This window comes from Urocampus carinirostris, chromosome 14 (genome assembly GCF_059441175.1).
Source record: "Urocampus carinirostris isolate Australia breed hairy pipefish chromosome 14, RoL_Ucar_1.0, whole genome shotgun sequence".
Classification (NCBI taxonomy): Eukaryota; Metazoa; Chordata; class Actinopteri; order Syngnathiformes; family Syngnathidae; genus Urocampus; species Urocampus carinirostris.
In genome coordinates this window covers 4,513,145-4,532,099 of record NC_142362.1, presented here as the reverse complement: position 1 = coordinate 4,532,099, position 18,955 = coordinate 4,513,145, and the positions used below count along the sequence as shown (strand labels likewise).

The 18,955-nt window shown below is 44.3% G+C and overlaps 1 protein-coding gene across 1 annotated transcript in view; it reads left to right on the top strand.

The window, feature by feature from the left end:
- Nucleotides 1-18,955, top strand: part of mlphb (melanophilin b) — a 42,928-nt gene that overhangs the window by 15,667 nt on the left and 8,306 nt on the right. The window contains exons 3-8 of the mRNA XM_088353492.1: nt 628-849; nt 3,395-3,546; nt 13,298-13,339; nt 16,038-16,087; nt 16,162-16,242; nt 16,306-16,435. Of these exons, the coding sequence (XP_088209618.1) occupies nt 628-849; nt 3,395-3,546; nt 13,298-13,339; nt 16,038-16,087; nt 16,162-16,242; nt 16,306-16,435 (677 nt within the window). The remainder of the gene's footprint in view (nt 1-627; nt 850-3,394; nt 3,547-13,297; nt 13,340-16,037; nt 16,088-16,161; nt 16,243-16,305; nt 16,436-18,955) is intronic.

Here is an 18,955-nt window from a genome sequence, read left to right as displayed (position 1 = left end):
AAGCTCTGTTCTTCTGTCCCGGCTACTCATATCCTGATTCTGTTTCCTGTATCAATCTGCGATCCAAGCTCCGTTCTCCTATCCCGGCTATGCGTATCTTAATTCTGTTTCCTCTATCGATCCCCAACCCAAGCTTCGTTCTCCTGTCCCAGCTACCCCTATCCTGCCCGATTCCTTTTCCTGTATCGATCCCCAATCCCTGATTCCCGCTAGTCCCAGCTACCCGACTTGTTCCGATCTCCCACCACTTTCCGTTCTCCCGTCCCGGCTTCCCAACTTGTTCCAATCAGCGACCACGCTTCGTTCGCGAGGGCTTCCCGCTCCTACTGGCCAGCGAGCCCCAGATCGCTGTCTTTCTCCTCTCACCCTGACTTCCTCGGGGAACAAGTTGCTTATCAAGCATTGTGTGAAACGTTGCGCATTTGGGTCCCCTGGTTGTACCGGTCGTGATATTAAGCATACAAGAAAATAGATATAAGCCCATTTTTACTCAAAATATACCATATTATGTCACTGGCACTCAAATGGCACCAGATAACATGAATGACCCACATACGGACAATTGACCCTAATGACTCAGTTCTACCGGAACTAAACATGGATTCCTGCGTCCTTCCTCTTCACCAGAGGACTGAAGAACAAGATCCAGCGAGAAGACTGCAAACGAGAGATGCTGGAAGACTGGGCGGATTTCACGCAGTCTCACTGCATTCGCTGCCTGAAGGCCTTCCAGTTTCTGGTGAACAGCAAACGTCCCTGTCTGGATTGCCGTCTCCACGTCTGCAGAGCCTGCAGCCGTTACAACAAGAAGGAACGCGGATGGGTGTGTGATCCTTGTCACATGGCCAGGTAGGAAAGTTCCACTTTTGGGTGGTCTCATTGGGATTTCCTAGGGCCAAATCCACAAAGGTCTGCTGAAAGTACAGTTAACCCCTGGGAAAGGACATGAATCAGTTGTGGGATGGAGATTGCAAAGTGACATTGCTATGGTTATTAGCTCATGTATTTCGAACCCCCGGTGCAAAATTGGATAAGGAGCGGGCGCAGGTGATTCACATCAGTTATCATGACATAAGCATGCAAATTATAGCACTGAACCAACTTGGGAACAAATTCAACTTACCGTATTTTCCGCACTATGAGGCGCACCTAAAAGTCTCATTTTTTTTCAAAAGCTGACCATGCGCCTTATAATACAGTGCGCCTTATATATGGCTCAATATTAAATCGCAAGGTCTCGCAACTTACGCAACAGCCGCCGACTCGATTTTCCCCCGAACGTGGAGTAGTCCGCGGTGTATGCTGGGATTTATATACCGGCGTTTCATTGGCTAACCAATGTGTCAATCATCATTTGAATCGATCGCTATTGGCTAAAGTTATTCGGAGCCTCGGATAGGCTAGAGGGCCGAAACAAGCCCTGCAATTGGCCGAAAAAGATGTGTCAATCATCCGTTACATCGATCGCTATTGGCTGAAGTTATTCGGAGGCTCGGATACGCCAGAGGGCCAAAACAAACCCTGCAATTGGCCGAAAAAGATGACTGAATAGCAAGCTTGCTAAAGTACGCCATAAAGAAACATGTTTCGTTAGTCTGTATTTGTAAATATTTTACTCTCTTGGATTTACTTCACTCACGGTTGTAAGAAGACCATGATTGCGTATCATTATTGAACGTGAGAACTTAAGTGAGCTATGCGGCTTTATATTTTCCCGGTATCTTGTTTTAGAACGATCTTGATGTTGCTGTGATGAGTTGAGTGAATTCAACTCAATTCCAAGTGTTTATTGTCATATGCACAGTAAAGTTGCGAGCGAAAAAGAAAATAGAAACTAAGGAATGGTTGGCATTTCTTGAATCCCAAGACTTCCGAATGATATTTGAAATGATGCATTTGAGTGACATCGTACGGACACCGCATCCGCACGTGTTCTCGACACGTATTTGCGTCTTTGCAAGCTTTGGGAATGTTAAGGGGGTAATAAGTTGGACTGAACTATCTGACTGTTTTGTCGACGTTCCCATCGTAGCGCCTTATAATCCGGTGCGCCTTATCTATGGAAGATATAGGAACAAAAACTATTTTTTGGGGGTGCGCCCTATAACCCGGTGCGCCCTATAGTGCGGAAAATACGGTACAAACAATTGCCCGGAACGTTTGTAAGTAGGGCAGGGTCTGTTTTTGGTGAACTTACAGAAAAGAATAACAAGTAACAATTTGAAATAACAATTTTGTAAAGTCATTCAGGTAATTATTTGTAAAAGCTTTCCTAATGCTGTACGAAAAAATCTCGATACCTTCTTGTGGTGTCATATTAATAGTTAATTGTTTCCTGTATCGATCCCCCATCCAAGCTCAGTTTTCCTGTCCCGGCTACCCGTATCCTGATTCTGTTTCCTGTATCGATCCCCGATCCAAGCTTTGTTCTGCTGTCCCGGCTACCCGTATCCTGATTCTGTTTCCTGTATAAATCCCCAATCCAAGCTCCATTCTCCCGTCCCGGTTACCCGTATCCTCATTCTGTTTCCCGTATCGATCTCCGATCCAAGCTCCATTCTCCCGTCCCGGTTACCCGTATCCTGATTCTGTTTCCCGTATCGATCCTCGATCCAAGCTCCATTCTCCTGTCCCGGTTACCTGTATCCTGATTCTGTTTCCTGTATTGATCCCTGATCCAAGCTTCGTTCTCCTGTCCCGGCTACCCGTATCCTGATTCTGTTTTCTGTATCGATCCCCGATCCCAGCTCCGTTCACCTGCCCTGGCTACCCGTATCCTAATGCTGTTTCCTGTATCGATCCCCAATCCCAGCGCCGTTCTTCTGTCCCGGCTACCCGTATCCTGATGCTGTTTCCTGTATCGATCCCCGATCCAAGCTCCATTCACCTGTCCCAGCTACCCGTATCCTGATTCTGTTTTCTGTATCGATCCCCGATCCAAGCTCCATTCTCCTGTCCCGGTTACCCGTATCCTGATTCTGTTTCCTGTATCGATCCCTGATCCAAGCTCCGTTCTCCTGTCCCGGCTACCCGTATCCTGATTCTGTTTTCTGTATCGATCCCCGATCCAAGCTCCGTTCTCCTGTCCCGGTTACCCGTATCCTGATGCTGTTTCCTGTATCGATCCCCGATCCCAGCTCCGTTCTCCTGTCCCGGCTACCCGTATCCTGATGCTGTTTCCTGTATCGATCCCCGATCCCAGCTCCGTTCTCCTGTCCCGGTTACCCGTATCCTGATGCTGTTTCCTGTATCGATTCCCGATCCCAAGACAGGCTTTACCAGTTTTATTACCAGCTGTTTAGCATCTGTCCAGAGTACTTTTGTGTGCTTTTACTTGTTTAGCTAATGTTACTGTTTCTCCGTCGATATGTGACCCCCGGTCGTGTCCCTGAAGGGTCCTCAAGATCGGCACCCTGGAATGGTACCAGAAGAACGTCCAGAAGCGCTTCGAGCGCTTCGGCAGTGCAAACGTCATGCGATCGCTCTTCAAAAGACTCAACGGAAAACCGGAATACTCTTCCTACGAGGACGACGATGAGGATGCAAGTGAGTACTCAGTATTTGTGTCAAGACCAGAACAGAAACAGAAACCACTCGCGTAACGTTTCTCACAGTTTTATTGGGTAGAAGGGAAAGGATTGCACACAGGATCCGGTGCTCGCTGGTCGAGGGAAGCAAGCCGCTCACGGGATCGGAGCGTGTTCGGAATGTGGAAGTGGATCCTCCGGAGCGGGAGATGGTAGCGTGGTCAAACGGGAAAAACGGGTCGTTAGCCTGGACGGGAGATCAGAACGTGGTCGGTGGTCAAAAAAGGATCGTTAGCAGGGACGGGAGATCAGAACGTGGTCGGTAGTCAAAAGGGGTCGTTAGCTTGGATGGGAGATCAGAACGTGGTCGGTGGTCAAAAACGGGTGGTTAGCCGGGATGGGAGATCAGAACGTGGTCGGTGGTCAAAAAGGGGTCGTTAGCCGGGACGGAGATCAGAACGTGGTCGGTGGTCAAAAACGGGTCGTTAGCCGGGGCGGGAGATCAGAACGTGGTCAGTGGTCAAAAATGGGTCGTTAGCCGGGACGGAGATCAGAACGTGGTCGGTGGTCAAAAACGGGTCGTTAGCCGGGGCGGGAGATCAGAACGTGGTCGGTGGTAAAAAACGGGTCGTTAGCCGGGACGGGAGATCAGAACGTGGTCGGTGGTAAAAAACGGGTCGTTAGCCGGGACGGGAGATCAGAACGTGGTCGGTGGTCAAAAACGGGTCGTAGCCGGAGACAAACGGGGAATCAGGAACAGACGAGTGGGATACGGGTGAAAAAACGGGACCGACGAGAGTCAGAGTCAAAAGTGCTAGCCTTGTGTAAACAGAGGTTCGCTGACGGACTGACAAAGGGAGAGTGAGAGCACTGAGCTTAAATAGGTGGGGGAGCCAATCAGGTAACCAGCAGCCGCTGGCGCCAAACGAGCGGGCACAGGTGAGTGCAATGAGTAATCATGACTGTTTCATCAATATCATCTGATTTTTCTCTTCACTGTTTTTTGTTTTTGTTTTTCATTACTATTTTAATGTGTTTTTGATGGCAAACAATTTGTGTTTAATAGCTATTCGGGCATCAATTGTATGCTTTTGGGAGGACGGGAACGGACCAGTTAGTTTTTAATTATTTCAGATTGGTAAACGCGGAAGTGGCACTTCTGTGTCGAGCACTGGCAATGGAAAAACAGTTTGATGGCTGGGACAGAGGAGCAAAAACATAAACGGGTCCAGAAAAAAGGTCGGCGACGGGAATCAGACAGAACAACATGGGAAGATAGAGTCAAGAGTCACAAAAGTTTGCCTAGCGTGTAGCGTGGGTTCATCAACGATCCGACGAGGAATGTCAGGAAGGTGGGGGTTTGAAACGAGCCCAACAGCCAATCAGGGACAGTGGCTGTTGGCGCCAACGGGGCAGACTTAGGTGCCCCGCATCGGTAATGTAGTCCAGACTGGGCAGAGAGCCGCCCATGATTATGGGCTGTGTTGATGATCTTCCGTAAAATTACCGCGATGCAGCAAATTACATCATTTGAAATGCTGGATCGATGTGAAAATATGCAGGAAGTCATATAAGATGGACACTTTCAGCCTATGGAAGGAATCTCAGCAGCTGATTGAAAATTCTTGGCAGCTCAGGCTGAAAATCTGGGGGATTTTGGCAGAAAAGTGGAAAAGAATATAGAGGGAACTCTGTTTTGCAACGGAAGACCGGATCCTGCAGCTGCTTCGGACTTTGAAGGGTCATTTGGGAGCTTTAGCTGATTTGGGCTTGTTTTGGAGCAAGAGATAAGATGGACCATAGACTCATCAGCAATGTTCTCTGTCATTCGGGTCTGAGCGTTCACACAAAGTCTTTGAGCAACGCTTGAAACAACAGTGAGCAACGGCAATCCCAAGTGTGGCAACTAAATCATTATCAAACATGTCCAAAACTTGACATCAAGTTACATTTTTTCCCCGCAATGCAAAAAAAAAATTCACTTTTGAATGAATTGACTAATGTATTATTGCAATTATTATTATTCTACAACAATTCTTTCACAAGATTTTAATTTTTCTTCCTGGTATCTTTTGACGCATGTTGGTTTCAGATCAGGGGATGGTGTAATAATAGTCTGAAATAATAGCCCTTTGACACTCTTTGTGATTAAGGGCGTCACAAATAAAAATGACTTGACTTGACTAACATTTTCGGGGCTTATTTAGTCGGTTGCAAGATACAGAACTGTATTTAATCACTGTTCCCCGGCTTCGACCCGTTTTTTGATCCTGACCACGACTACTCTCCTATCCTGGCTTTCAACTCGTTTCCGACCCCGACCATCTTTTTGCTGTCCTGTCCAGGCTACTGACCCACTTTTTAGTGGAAGTACAATTTTGGCAACGAGATTGACTTGGTATAATTGGAAATATTTTGAATGCAACAAAAACTTTTTCTTCTTTTTCCCTGTCTTTTTTTCTATTTTTTTTTTTAATTCCTCTTACTTTTTTCTTTTTGTTCTCCATTTACCTTTTTCCTTTGTTTCTTTCTTTTCTTTTTTTCTGGCTTTTTTTCTGAATTTTTCCTTCTTTTTTCTCTTCCTTTTGTTTCTTTTTTCTCAGCTTTTTACTACTTTTTATTTTGGTATTTTTTCTTTTTTGTTCTATTTCCCCCCCTTCCTTTGAGTCATTTTTTGCATAATTTTACATAATATTTGGTCGTGTAGGGATTAAAGAAGCAAAAACCACCTGAAGAGCCGTTTGGGACCCGAAAGAGCCGGTTCTCTTTAGTGAGCCGAGCCGAAGAAGCCGGTTCTCCAAAAACTCTACTGACTTTACTCCACTTCGTTCTACTTGGACTCGACTTCAAAATACCGCATTTAGCACACAACGTCAGGGGAACCCGTGTATTTTTACCTTCATGCACTGTAACTTTGACTTAATTCGCTTTTTAATTAGCAATTTCGAGCCCTGATTTTTGTGAGCTGGCTAGATTTTCTTGTGCTCTCAGAATGTGCAGGCAGGGAACATTGCTCATCAATCATTTTCGGTAGACCTTTGGCGTCCCCCACCTTACAATATTTTCACGTTCATGCGGATATTTGTTCAGCCGGTATATGAGACTCTCGGGATACAACGTCCCCACCCTGCGACCTTTTCACTTTACAATGTGGAATACATTCTTTTTCGGGTGCCGATTTGTTACAGTGCCGTGAAAAAGTATTAGCCATCTTCCTGATTTCTGTGTTTTTTGCTTATTTATCACTCACAAAGGTTTCAGATCGTCAAACCAACTTAAATATCACACAGAGAGACAACCCAAAGGAATACAAAAGGCAGTTTTCAAATATTGATTCCATGTATTAAGTCAGAAATAAATCAAACCCTATTTGGTCAAACAGGAAAAACGGGTCGTTAGCCGGGACGGGAGATCAGAACGTGGTCGGTGGTTAAAAACAGGTCGTTAGCCGGGATGGGAGATTAGAAAGTGCTTGATGGTCAAAAAGGGGTCGTTAGCCGGGACAGGAGATCAGAACGTTGTCGGTGGTCAAAAACAGGTCGTAGCCGGAGACAAACAGGGAATCAGGAACAGATGAGTGGGATACAGGTGAAAAAATGGGACTCACGGGAGTCAGAGTCAAAAGTGCTTGCCTTGTGTAAACAGAGGTTCCCTGACAGCCTGACAAAGGGGGAGAGAGAGCACTGAGCTTAAATAGCTTTATGTGAATGACCCTATGTGAAAAACTAATTGCCACCTGAACCTAATTGCGAGTTGGGCCACTGTTACAGGGAAAACAGATATCTGCCATTTTGGAGGGTTTATGAAGTGCCGATTTAAGGTCACACTACAGCATCTCGATTGGCTTCTCCAGAACCTTCATTTTGTTTTTGGAGCCATTCTGAGGTGGACAAAAACGAGTCGTTAGCCGGAATGGGAGATCAGAACGTGGTCAGTGGTCATAAATGGGTCATAGCAGGAGACAAACAGGGAATCAGGAACAGACCAGTAGGGTGCGGCTGAAAGAACGGGAGTCAGAGTCAAAAGTGCTTGCCTTGTGTAAACAGAGGTTCCCTGACAGCCTGACAAAGGGGGAGTGAGAGCACTGAGCTTAAATAGCTTTATGTGAATGGCCCTATGTGAAAAACTAATTGCCACCTGAACCTAATAGCGAGTTGGGCCACTGTTACAGGGATAACAGATATCTGCCATTTTGGAGGGTTTATGAAGTGCCGATTTAAGGTCACACTACAGCATCTCGATTGGCCTCGTCAGAACCTCCATTTTGTTTTTTGGAGCTATTCAGAGGTGGACTTGCCGGTGTGTCTCGGATCGTAGTTCCACTGCATGATCTAAGAGCGCTTATGTTTGAGGGTACCAACTGATGGCCGGATGTCTCCTTCGGGATCTTCTGGTAAACACCGGAATCCATAATTCTGTCAACCACAACATGTTGTCCTGGTCCTGAGGCAGCAAAGCAGCCCAGTTCAGGTCAGTGTTCTTGACTCCAGTAGGACATTAGCCAAAAATGGCTTTCATGGGAGAGTTCCCAGCCAAAAACCACTGCTGTCTCACATTTGTCAAAAAGCATCTTGAATATCCTCAATAGTTTTGGAAATGTCAAGAACCAGAACAGGATCAGGACCCAAACGCATGACGTTCTAACACAAGCCTTCTATTTTACGGGAATTGGGGAGTCATGCACGTTAAGCAGCGGTCCGGCGTAGAAAGACAGGAAGCCAGAGACCGACGAGATCAATTCCAATTGCCCGAGTTTATATCGGACAGATGGGGTCAATACCAGACAGGACAGCCAGGATGGATAATGAATCGGTATATCGAAAATAAACAGGAGAAACTAGACGGGAACAAAAACTGGAGAAAATAATAAACAGGACAAAAATAGACGGAAACAAAACTGGAAACCGAAATTAAACAGGACAAAATAAACGGGAACAATACCGAAAAAGAAATACCAACAGGAACAGGACCGGGTCGAAACCCACGTCTTGCGGGGCAGAAGTTAGTTGACGGGCTGACAAAGGAAACGTGACAGGACTGGGTTTAAATAGCAGGCAAGCCAATCCGTCAACGAGCCGCAATTGGCGCCACACGGGTGGGGCCAATTGGGCGCCATGGCAACCGTCACAGGAAAAACATTCTGTGGACTGATAAGTCAAAAAAGGAAGTTTTTGGAAGGTTTGCAGCCTTATAAATCTGGTGTAAAAATGCCAAAACATTTGACAAAAAGAACATGATGTCAACCGTAAAGCATGGTGGTGGCAGTGTCGTGGTCTGGGGCTGCTTTGCTGTTTCAGGACCAGGAGAACTTGCTGTGGTTGACGGAATCATGAATTCTGGTGTCTACCAGAAGATCCTGAAGGAGAACGTCAGGCTATCAGTTTGTTCTATTAAAGTTTTATTCTAATTTATAAAAAATTCCGCTTGATACTAATAATCGACATTGGCCCTGAAAAACCCATATCCGTCAATCCTTACCAAGAAGGTCCAAAAAAGGCCTTGTAGGCTTATGTTTTTTTGGTGGTCCGATTTTGTGAGAATCCAACGTTGCTACTCAAGAAGCTAACGGCTCAAAAAGCTGACAGGCTTGCTGTTAGCGGCGTCATTCCTGTGACATGGAATCAGATTTTCTGAGATAACATGTCACACATCACATGTCTGCCAAATCTCTGACGGGATTTAATCTTTTCCATCTTTTCCCGTCCTATTCCGGTTTCTCACAGCTGCAGCCACATGAAGTCTTCTGTCCTAAAATCTAATTTCCGAATGTAATTCTGAGATTTAGATTTTGTCCCTCAAGCCCCATTAGTTGCAGTCGGGTACACATCAGCCACTCCCCCCGTGTTGATGCCCTCTAAGACAGGGGTTGGCATTGGACTTACAAGAATACATGCTTCTACTTGAGTTATATTATTTTGAAGTAACAGTACTACTACTTGGGTACATTCTTTGGCTAGTGTTGTGGTTGCCAAGGCGCCCAATTGGCCCCGCCCGTGTGGTACCAGCTGCAGCTTGTTGACAGATTGGCTCCCTGTCAGTATTTAAACTCTGTCCTGTCAGTCCCCTTTTATCGGTCCATCTGCGAATCTCTGTTTTACACGGCAAGCCCTTTTTTGCCTGTCCTGTGTTTTTGCTCCGGTTAGTCTCCCAATCTGTTTTGAGCTAGACCACGTCTGCTCTCCCGTCCCGAATTACGACCGGTTTTGATCTCGACCACGTCTGTTCTCCCGCCCCGAATAACGATCCGTTTTTGATCTCGACCACGTCTACTCTCCTGTCCTGGCTTTCGACTTGTTTCCGATCCCGATCGCGTTTTTGCTCTTCGATCCCGGCTACTGACCCGTTTTTTACCGATTCCGCCACGGAAGTGTCACTTTTGCGTTCAGAGCGACCTGCTCCCTGCGACCAGCGAATCATGTGTGCAATCCTTTCCCTTCTTCCCAATAAAACTGTGAGAAACGTTACGCAAGTGGGTTCCGTTTCCGTTCTGGTCGTGACAATGATATGATAATAGCTTCACATACGAGTCCCAACGGATTAGAACTCCCCCCCGCGGCTGAACTATGAAAAAAAAACTGGGACTCCTAGTCTGGAAAATACGGTATATTAAAAAGTCTTTCTCATTCACTCCTGATCAGTCCGTCAGCAAACCTCAGCGCATGCAAGGCAAGCACTGTATGTGGCCTGCAGGCTGTAGTTTGCCCACCCCTGCTTTTCTGCAGTGTGAGCATTTTCTCTCCCACTGGAAAGTCTGACGAATCCAATGAACATTTCTGGACTTGGTATCGATGAACTTTGGAAAACGATGCCAATATTTTATCCCGCCCGAGACCGTAAATAATGCATGGTGAGATCATCTTCTGCAGCTGTGTCCCGGTACCGACTCTCACGCTCGGGTGAGGATGCGGAGCTAGCTAGCGCAGGTTGGCGGGGATTAGCGGGAGAGACCTTGTGATCGTGCAGTCACATGGTCGGGAACGAGGAAAAAAAGGAACTTTTATTCTGTCATGTTTGTTTCGGATCCAAACTGTAGGGTGAGCTAAGTGGTTACAAAATCGTCAAGGAGTTATGGGAAGTAATCCAATTTCATTTTAGAATAATAAATAGCGCAGTGATCAGCCAAAGCAGACGTTCATGTGACTGCAGGGATTAAATGCAACGTGCATGACTTCACATGCGGTTTTCTGGATGCTTTTGTGGTCTTTTGGGCCCCACAAGCTCCAAGGGTGTCAAAAGGTGTCGGACGGACCCAAATGCAGAACAGAAGGAGACGCAAAACTAGGAAGTGATGACCGTATTTTTCGCACTATAAGGCGCACATAAAACCTGATTTTTTTTAAAAAGCTGACTATGCGCCTTATAATCCGGTGCGCCTTATATATGGATCAATATTGAATTACAAGGTCTCGCAACTTACGGTAAGCAGCCACCGACACCATTTTTCGCGTAGAAGAAGAAGTAGTGCGCTGTGCATACTGGGAAATATTAAACAACGATTCTCTTTTATTTGTGCGTTTGTATAAAGACCCTGAAATGGCTCCTATTAAGAGACACGCTTACAACGCAGAGTTTAAACTCAAGGCGATCAGTCACGCAGTAGAACACGGGAATAGAGCAGCAGCGAGAGAGTTCAACATTAATGAATCGAACACGAGAGTGGCTCGAGCCGGCAGAATTAAGAGTCCCCCTAGGAACTCGCTAACTGAACAATGGTTCCATGGGTGAATTATGTAAAACCCACTACAACGTTTTACATTTTACAGTCATTATGTTATTGCTTTATTGTTATTGTTTTGCACTTGTTGTTTTTGCACATTACGAGTGTCACTATATTGCGAGTGCACTAACGTTTAATTTACCATAACAGTATCAGACGTTTTTTTGCGTGTTGACTAAATGGAGGAAAAGTAAAATGTTATGCCTTGCTGTTGTTCAAAGATGTTAAAGATGTGTCACGAAAATGCTTTACCTCAGAGAAAATAATAAAACAGCTGTTTATTCATTTTGGGAGTGAAAGGAGTTGTGGAAAGCTTGTTTGTTATCTTTTAATAAAGTTTGACTGACCTATTTGACTGTTTTGTTGACATTCCTTTTAGCGCGGCACCATCTAATGGTTGCATAACGTAACTACATCCTCTACTGTAGCCAAGTCAAGTTAAGTCACATTTATTTATGACGCCCTTAATCACAAAAATGTCTCGAAGGACTGCACAGGATTACAATTACAAAATTGCATAATTACCTGATCTTAAACCAGCATGCACTTATAGCGCCTTATAATGGGGTGCGCCTTATGTATGGAAAAAGTTTAAAAAAATATCATTCATTGAAGGTGCGCCTTATAACACGGTGCGCCTTATAGTGCGGAAAAAACGGTAAACCCAAACAGGGGGGGGCGTTTATTTAACAGTAAAATAAACTCTAGTAGAGAGAAGGGAATGTGGGGCCGGGACTGCTGACTAGGGCAACTTGAGAAGGGGTCTTGGGATGGGGTAATCTTGAAAAGTGTCAGGACCAGGACAGGAAACAGGGAGCAGAACCCAATCGCATAACGTACTCACAGTTTATTGAGGAGAAGAGAAATGAGCGCTCATTCGATCCGGGGATCGTTGGTCGCGAAAGTAGATTGCTGGGAACGAGGAAGTGGTTAAAATCAAACGGATCGTGGCTAGAGTAAAACAGTAGCAAAAGCACAGAAAATAACAGAGATTTACAGGGCTTGGCAAAACAAGAGGAAAAACACAGGAAAAACGGGGACTCTCAGTGCTAGACGTGTCAATACGGAGTTTCGCAGACGCTCCGACAAAGGGCGACTCACAGGACAGTGTTTAAGTAGTGCTAGGGAACAATCTGTCAACGCGTTTCAGCTGGTGTCAAGAACCAGAACAGGATCAGGACCCAAACGTGTGACGTTATCACACAAGCCTTTTATTTTACGGGAAATGGGGAGTCATGCACGTTAGGCAACGGTCTAGTGTGCAAAGACAGGAAGCCAGAGACCGCCGAGATCGATTCCAATTGCCCGGGTTGATATCGGACAGATGGGATCGATACCGGACAGATCGGGACAGAAAGGATTGATAACGAAACAGGATATTGAAATTAAACCGGACAAACAAGACTGGAACGAAAACTGGAGAAAATGATGAACAGGACAAAAATAGACTGGAACGAAACAGGAAACCAATATTTAACAGGACAAAATAAACATGTCCTCCACAATTTAAAAAAAAAACAGTCAATTTAAAATTGTCATGGTTGCCATGGCACCCAATTGGCCCCGCCCGTGTGGCGCCAGCTGCGGCTCATTAACAGATTGGCTTTCCGTCTTTTTAAGTTCAGTGCGCTCCCTCTTACTTTGTCGTTCCGTTAACAAACCTCTGCCCTGCAAGACATGGGTTTTGACTCGGTCCTGTTTTCCTGTTGGTATTTCCTGTCCGGTATTGCTCCCGTTTATTTTGTCCTGTTTAATATCGGTTTCCAGTTTTGTTCCCGTCTAGTTTGTCCTGTTTAATTTCGATATCCTGTTTCATTATCAATCCTGTCTGTCCATCCTGTCCTGTATCGACCCCATCTGTCCGATATCTGCTTAGGCAATTGGTATTGATCTCGTCTGCCTCTGGCTTCCTATCATTCCACGCCAGACCGCTGCCTAACGTGCATGACTCCCTATTTCCCGTAAAATAAAAGGCTTGTGTGAGAAACGTCACGCATTTGGGTCCTGATCCTGTTCCGGTTCATGACACCTATCACGCATTTTTTTCCTACAGAGCATCACAAGTATGACACTCAGAGCAACCCTGAAGTCCAAAGTAAGTTGATCCACGCTGCAGAAACAAACATTTTCAAGCAAAACTGTGAAAAATATATATCTTGCAACTTAATTCGGAATTTGTGTTGCTGCTCAATGTTATTGCACTACTTTATTTGTCATTGCATGGTACTTAAAAAAAGTAATATATACCCGGTAGTTACTCACTACTTATACCAAAAAGTAACTGAATTAGTTACTGAATTACTCTATTATAAAGGTAACTAGTTACCAGGGAAAGTAACTATTCCCGTTACTCCCGAAATTTTCTGAGCAGTATTCGAGTCAGTTGAATAGAGAACAGATAGGTAGCTGTGTTATCGAATATTGTAATATTTATTGCATCTCACTAGTAACAGATGTATCCTACACTCGATGTGCAACAAGAATAAACAGTAAACAATATGATGAAATAACAATCAGCAGTAAACAATATCAAGTGTGTTTATAACTCAAATTTAACTCTCACAACCCGAGACAACTGGTCAAGTAGACATGGCCTACTGTACTTTAAGTATATTGTTTACAACAAAAGTCAAATGTACAACAATTATTTTTTTTTTTGCACTGACGCGATCTGTATATGATCTGTCAAGGTAGAGCTCGGGAACCTTTTTGAGCTATAATAGCAAAATATTTCGATTTTTTTTGAGAGAGAGAGAGAGAGAGAGAGCCATACCATGTATTTTAGCAATTGAGGAACACCACCAAACCCGCTCTCCAGACAAAAGCTAACTTTTCAGCGCATTTTATTTCACTGTGTAACGTTGGATGATGTGATAAAATCTATAAAATAATAACGTCAGAATCTGCGTCCCATATCAACAAATATACCACATCAAACCTGTCTCCCTCCCTCCGTTGAGGCTCATTTTGACCTTAATGTTTTCGTAAAAAACGGTTTTAAAACGAGGTGCAAGCAGAGTTCTATTGTAAAAATGTCACAAAACACTGCAAAGAAAAAGTTCACAGATGTATTTTTAATCAGAGCAGCGGGCATGTGTGAGGGAAAGGGGAGCCTGCTATGTGTGCAGGGACCTGGCCACCTCTACCGCTCACCCAATCTAATTGCTCTGTGTGCTTGGCTGGCGTTTTGGGGTGTTTAATACCTGTCAAGCTGTACGTTTTTGCCGTACAAAGTACGTTTATTATGCATTTTGAGACGCGTACGACGTACGAGAAAATCTGTTCGGAAAAACGCAAATTTGTCAAAGATGGGTACCATCCGGTATACACCGACTATCACCAAACGGCAAACAAGTTTGCCGCGGTAGCCTCTATCTCGGTATCGTTTTTTTCGTCTCTAGACAAACCACTCAACCGTTTTTTTTCGTTTTGATGCTACTGAGCGCATGCGTCTGCCACCTGGGGATATCCCATCATGCATCATTCCGATCACACGTGAACAAAGCCAAAGCGAAGGCTTACATTACAACATAGTTTTGAATTTTCTTTGGATACAATCATCGAGTCGCAATGGCCAACCCTGAATTAAAATGCCGTGAGTCATTCTGATCGAAAACATCAGGCAGGGTTGATTGAGTAAATTTGAAATACACGTGGTCTTAAAAAACATCGGATTTCACGGAGTAGTTGTGTAGCGAAAGGAAGTCCGTCTCTTTTTAGAGAACCGGCTTTTTCGACTCAACTCATTCAAGAGAGCCGGCTCTCAAACGGCTCACTTGCTTTGATGCATTATATTACGAATGATCATGTTGTATAAGTTAAGAAAAAAAGGAAGTATAAAAGGAGAAAATGAAAAAAAAAAAGCTTTGTGGTTATCCCTTTAATTAGTATATTACCAACAATAATTTAATGCAGAAAATAAATTAATAATTTGAATAAGAAAATGTATTATTCTACTTAATTCTATTTGCATGTTTTTTTTCCTTCTACAGTGAACGTCCAAGCGACTTCATTTTTGAACTTTTTTTATAATAAACCTCATTCATGTCGAGCAACTCGGTATCTCACAACAAAATGTTCATTAACAATATATATGATATAACGAAACACATGTACTATATAACAAGTTGAACTACATAAATAAACACGTTTGAAAAAAAAAATGGTGTAAGATTATTTTGTAAGGGAAAAAAAACGACAGTTTGTAAGGGCATGGAGCCCTCGAGGGTATGGTGTTTACAGATTGTTCTGTGGGTTTCCATCGTAAAGTGTCTCCGCAGTGAACCTAAATTAATCAATGAGCTCCCATGTAAGGATTCCTTAGCGAAGTACAGCCAAACAGGGGTCTGTGTAACACCTTGACTCTTCCTTCTGTCTTTCTATTTCTCTTTGGATTTCTTTCTTCCTCCCCCTTTCTTTTCCCCCTCTGTCACCACTTTTTATCTTTTGTTTCTCACGCTCTCCCCCTCTCTCTCTTTTTCTTTCTTTGTCCCATGCTCTCTCTCCTTTTTCCCTCCCTTTCTTATTTCTTTATCTCTCTTTTTCTTTTTCTTTAATCTACTAGTCCGGCCCCCGACAGAATGTTTGTTCTATCGTGTGGCCCCCGAGTTATAAAATGAGTTTGACACCCCTACCCTAGTGGCTCCCCGGCGCTTTTTCAACAAACCACGGCCCCGACAACCTTGCCCAAGTAGAATGCCCGGCAACGCCAGGCCTTTATGATTGTACCTATAGGAATTCTTTGACAAAAATCCACAATTCCACATGGTCAATTAACTATTTTATTCCATCAGCCTTCGGATTTGAAGACGGTTCTATAGATGGAACGGAAACACGCTATCAGGTACACAAGATTGTGAAGGTCTCGGTAGAGTTTGCCCGAATCAAACCAATATTCTCCCTTTTCACCGTCACCAGATGAAAAAACACAAAAGACGTCTCACTGTAGACCCCATCGATTTTGACTACGTCACCCCGGCAGGAGGATACCCCGACCAGGTATTTTTGTGGGACCCCAGATTTAGTTCAGAACCTTGTTGGATTTCTCCCGGTTCTTTTCAGATTCCAAGCTCTGAGGACTTTACAATGACGAATTTGGGCCCCGGGGAGTCTTCGTTTTTCCAGCCATATTTGAAAGACCACGGCAAAATTTTGGACGTCTGTTCTGATGCTAGCTCGGTTCCACAACACGGTAAAGAGAAGATCAAATGTGTGATGATATAGAAAGTGCTGCCTCAGCTTTCGGACTTATTCCGTTCCAGGAAAGCCGACATTTCCACATGGAGGCAGATTTGATTTCATTAATAATGTACTTCATCAAAAACAGACGAATTAGTGTCGTTGGAGTCTCTGGGAAGCCCTCTTCTGAAGTCCTTTAGCTTTTTTCTCCTTGGCCCCACGCAAGATGGCGTCTCGGCTCCTCCCATGGGCGTGCCGAGGAATTGTTTGCGCCCATCGTTCTCACAACACAGCGCCTTGTTAATGAAAAACGAAATGTAATGATCTGCATTTAGATAGCGCTTTTCAAGTCAAAACTTCCCAAAGCGTTTTACAGTGTGCTTCACATTTCCCAATAGCGGCCGTGCAGCCATGTAGCGCTGACCTGCTTATTGGGGGCATTAGGGGTTCAGTGTCTTACCCAAGGACACTTCGACATGTAACACGGAGGAGCCGGGATTCGAACTGCGATCTCTTGATCCCAAGTCGAGCGCTCTACCTCCTGAGCCACTGCCGACCCTTGTTCTCAAAACAACGCCTGCCGTCCTCCGTCAGAGTCCTGTTATCAACAGAACTAGACAAAACATTCCGCATCTGGAACAGCCTGACCTGAAGCCTACTCAGTGAAAATCTTCATTGCATTATGAATCAATCGTATAAAATCCTTTATAGTCAAACATATAAAACCCTTCACAGTCCATATGAAAACTCCACTTTTTAAAAAAAAGATGGAGTTAAATCTGTAGCCATCACCTTATTTGCGTTGTGGAGAGATTTGGTCTCGTGCTCCGGATGTTCGCAACGTATCTCTCACATGCTGAAAACAAGGCCGCAGCGTAAGCCGGCACGGCCGTGCCAACCGGCCGACGCACGATGAGTCAGGCAGGTAAGAAATAGAGAGCGCTATCGATCATCTAGTATTTTTATATGCAACAGGGACGCTTGAACAGATCATGACTCTTTAGGCATGGTCTCAGATATCTGATACCACAAGTATCAGGTGACGGTGTTTGAAGTTGCTAAACTTGTCAGAAAGCCAAAGAAGTGAGAAATTTGCGTCATGTTCTGTACTTGAGAAAGTCCTTTCCAATCGACATAATTACATATGGTGAGAACATTACCGTAAAATCCGGACTATAAGCCCCTACTTTTTTCCCAAACCTTCAACCCTGCGGCTTATTCAGTGATGTGGCCAATTTATGTCATTTTTCAAACAGCCGCCAGTGGCGCTCGAGTACAAAAGGTAAGATTTAGACCGGTGGAATATATGCGCTGAGGAAGACTGCAACGTCTTAGCTTGTGCACAAATTAAATTAGCGTAGACATATCCTCATCATGCAAATTGCAAAAAGAATGGCACATGACGTAGCTTTCAAGCTAAAAGCAAACGAGCAGTCCGATAAAGAAGGAAACAGAGCTACTGCATGTAAACTTCACTTTGCGAGCGTGTTTTTGAATAAGGGAGCGTGGGACGACGTCAATATGACAAAGTCTCTTTCCCATACTGGAGAAGACGATTTTGATGACGTCAGTTACAAGGAGGAAGGTGAGGACGGTTTACCGTAGTTTCTTCAAATACGGTATGTCTTTTTTAACAGACCCGTTTACTGTGTTGCGAGCGTGTTGATAGTAGCGTTTTGCTACCATTCACAGGCACGATTTGGGATGAAAGTTATAATATTATAATTAAAGCTTTGAAAACTCTCGGTGTACCGTCTTTCTTTGTAAATATGTGTAACCGATGTATAATATGTATTTGCACCTGTATATTTTTGTAATGTATTTATTTGAGACACTTATTCTGATATGTTTTCTGATTTAAAAAAGAGGGGCAGAGCAAACGCGGGCTGACCGGAAGTAGGGTAAAGGTGAGTGAGACCTTCAGATTCAGATTCAGATTCAGATCTACTTTATTGTCATTCTAGTACACGTGTATACAGAACGAAATGTCGATGCATCTGACCCCCACAGTTTCCTTGAATGTACAGATATAAATAAAGTTGTATTGTATTTTGGCTACTTATAGTATTTTACCATAGTGCCGATAGTGCAAGAAGAGTAGCTAACCAGATGTGCAAAATGGGCAGTCAGGTTAACAAGTCAGGTACACAGTAACATTAACACTGTAACAATAACGCTGTAATTACAATAGTGCAGAGAGCAATGTGCAAGGAGTGGCAAGCTATAAAAAACTGCCAGTAGTGCAAAAAGTCAGATTAGCAGCCGTTTAGATTTAAGTTAACTATATGTTAGATTGACCATTTAACAGTCTAATGGCCAGGGGGACTAGACTATTGCGGAGCCTGGTGGTCCTGCACCGCACACTGCAGTACCTCTTCCCAGAGGCTAGCAGAGTGAACAGTCCATGATGGGGGTGAGAGGGGTCCCCGGTAATGTTCTTAGCATGGGATAGGCAGCGCTTCTGGCCAATGTCCTGAATGGAGGGAAGTGTAGTCCTGATTATTTTCTCTGCTGTCCTCGTTACCCTCCTCAC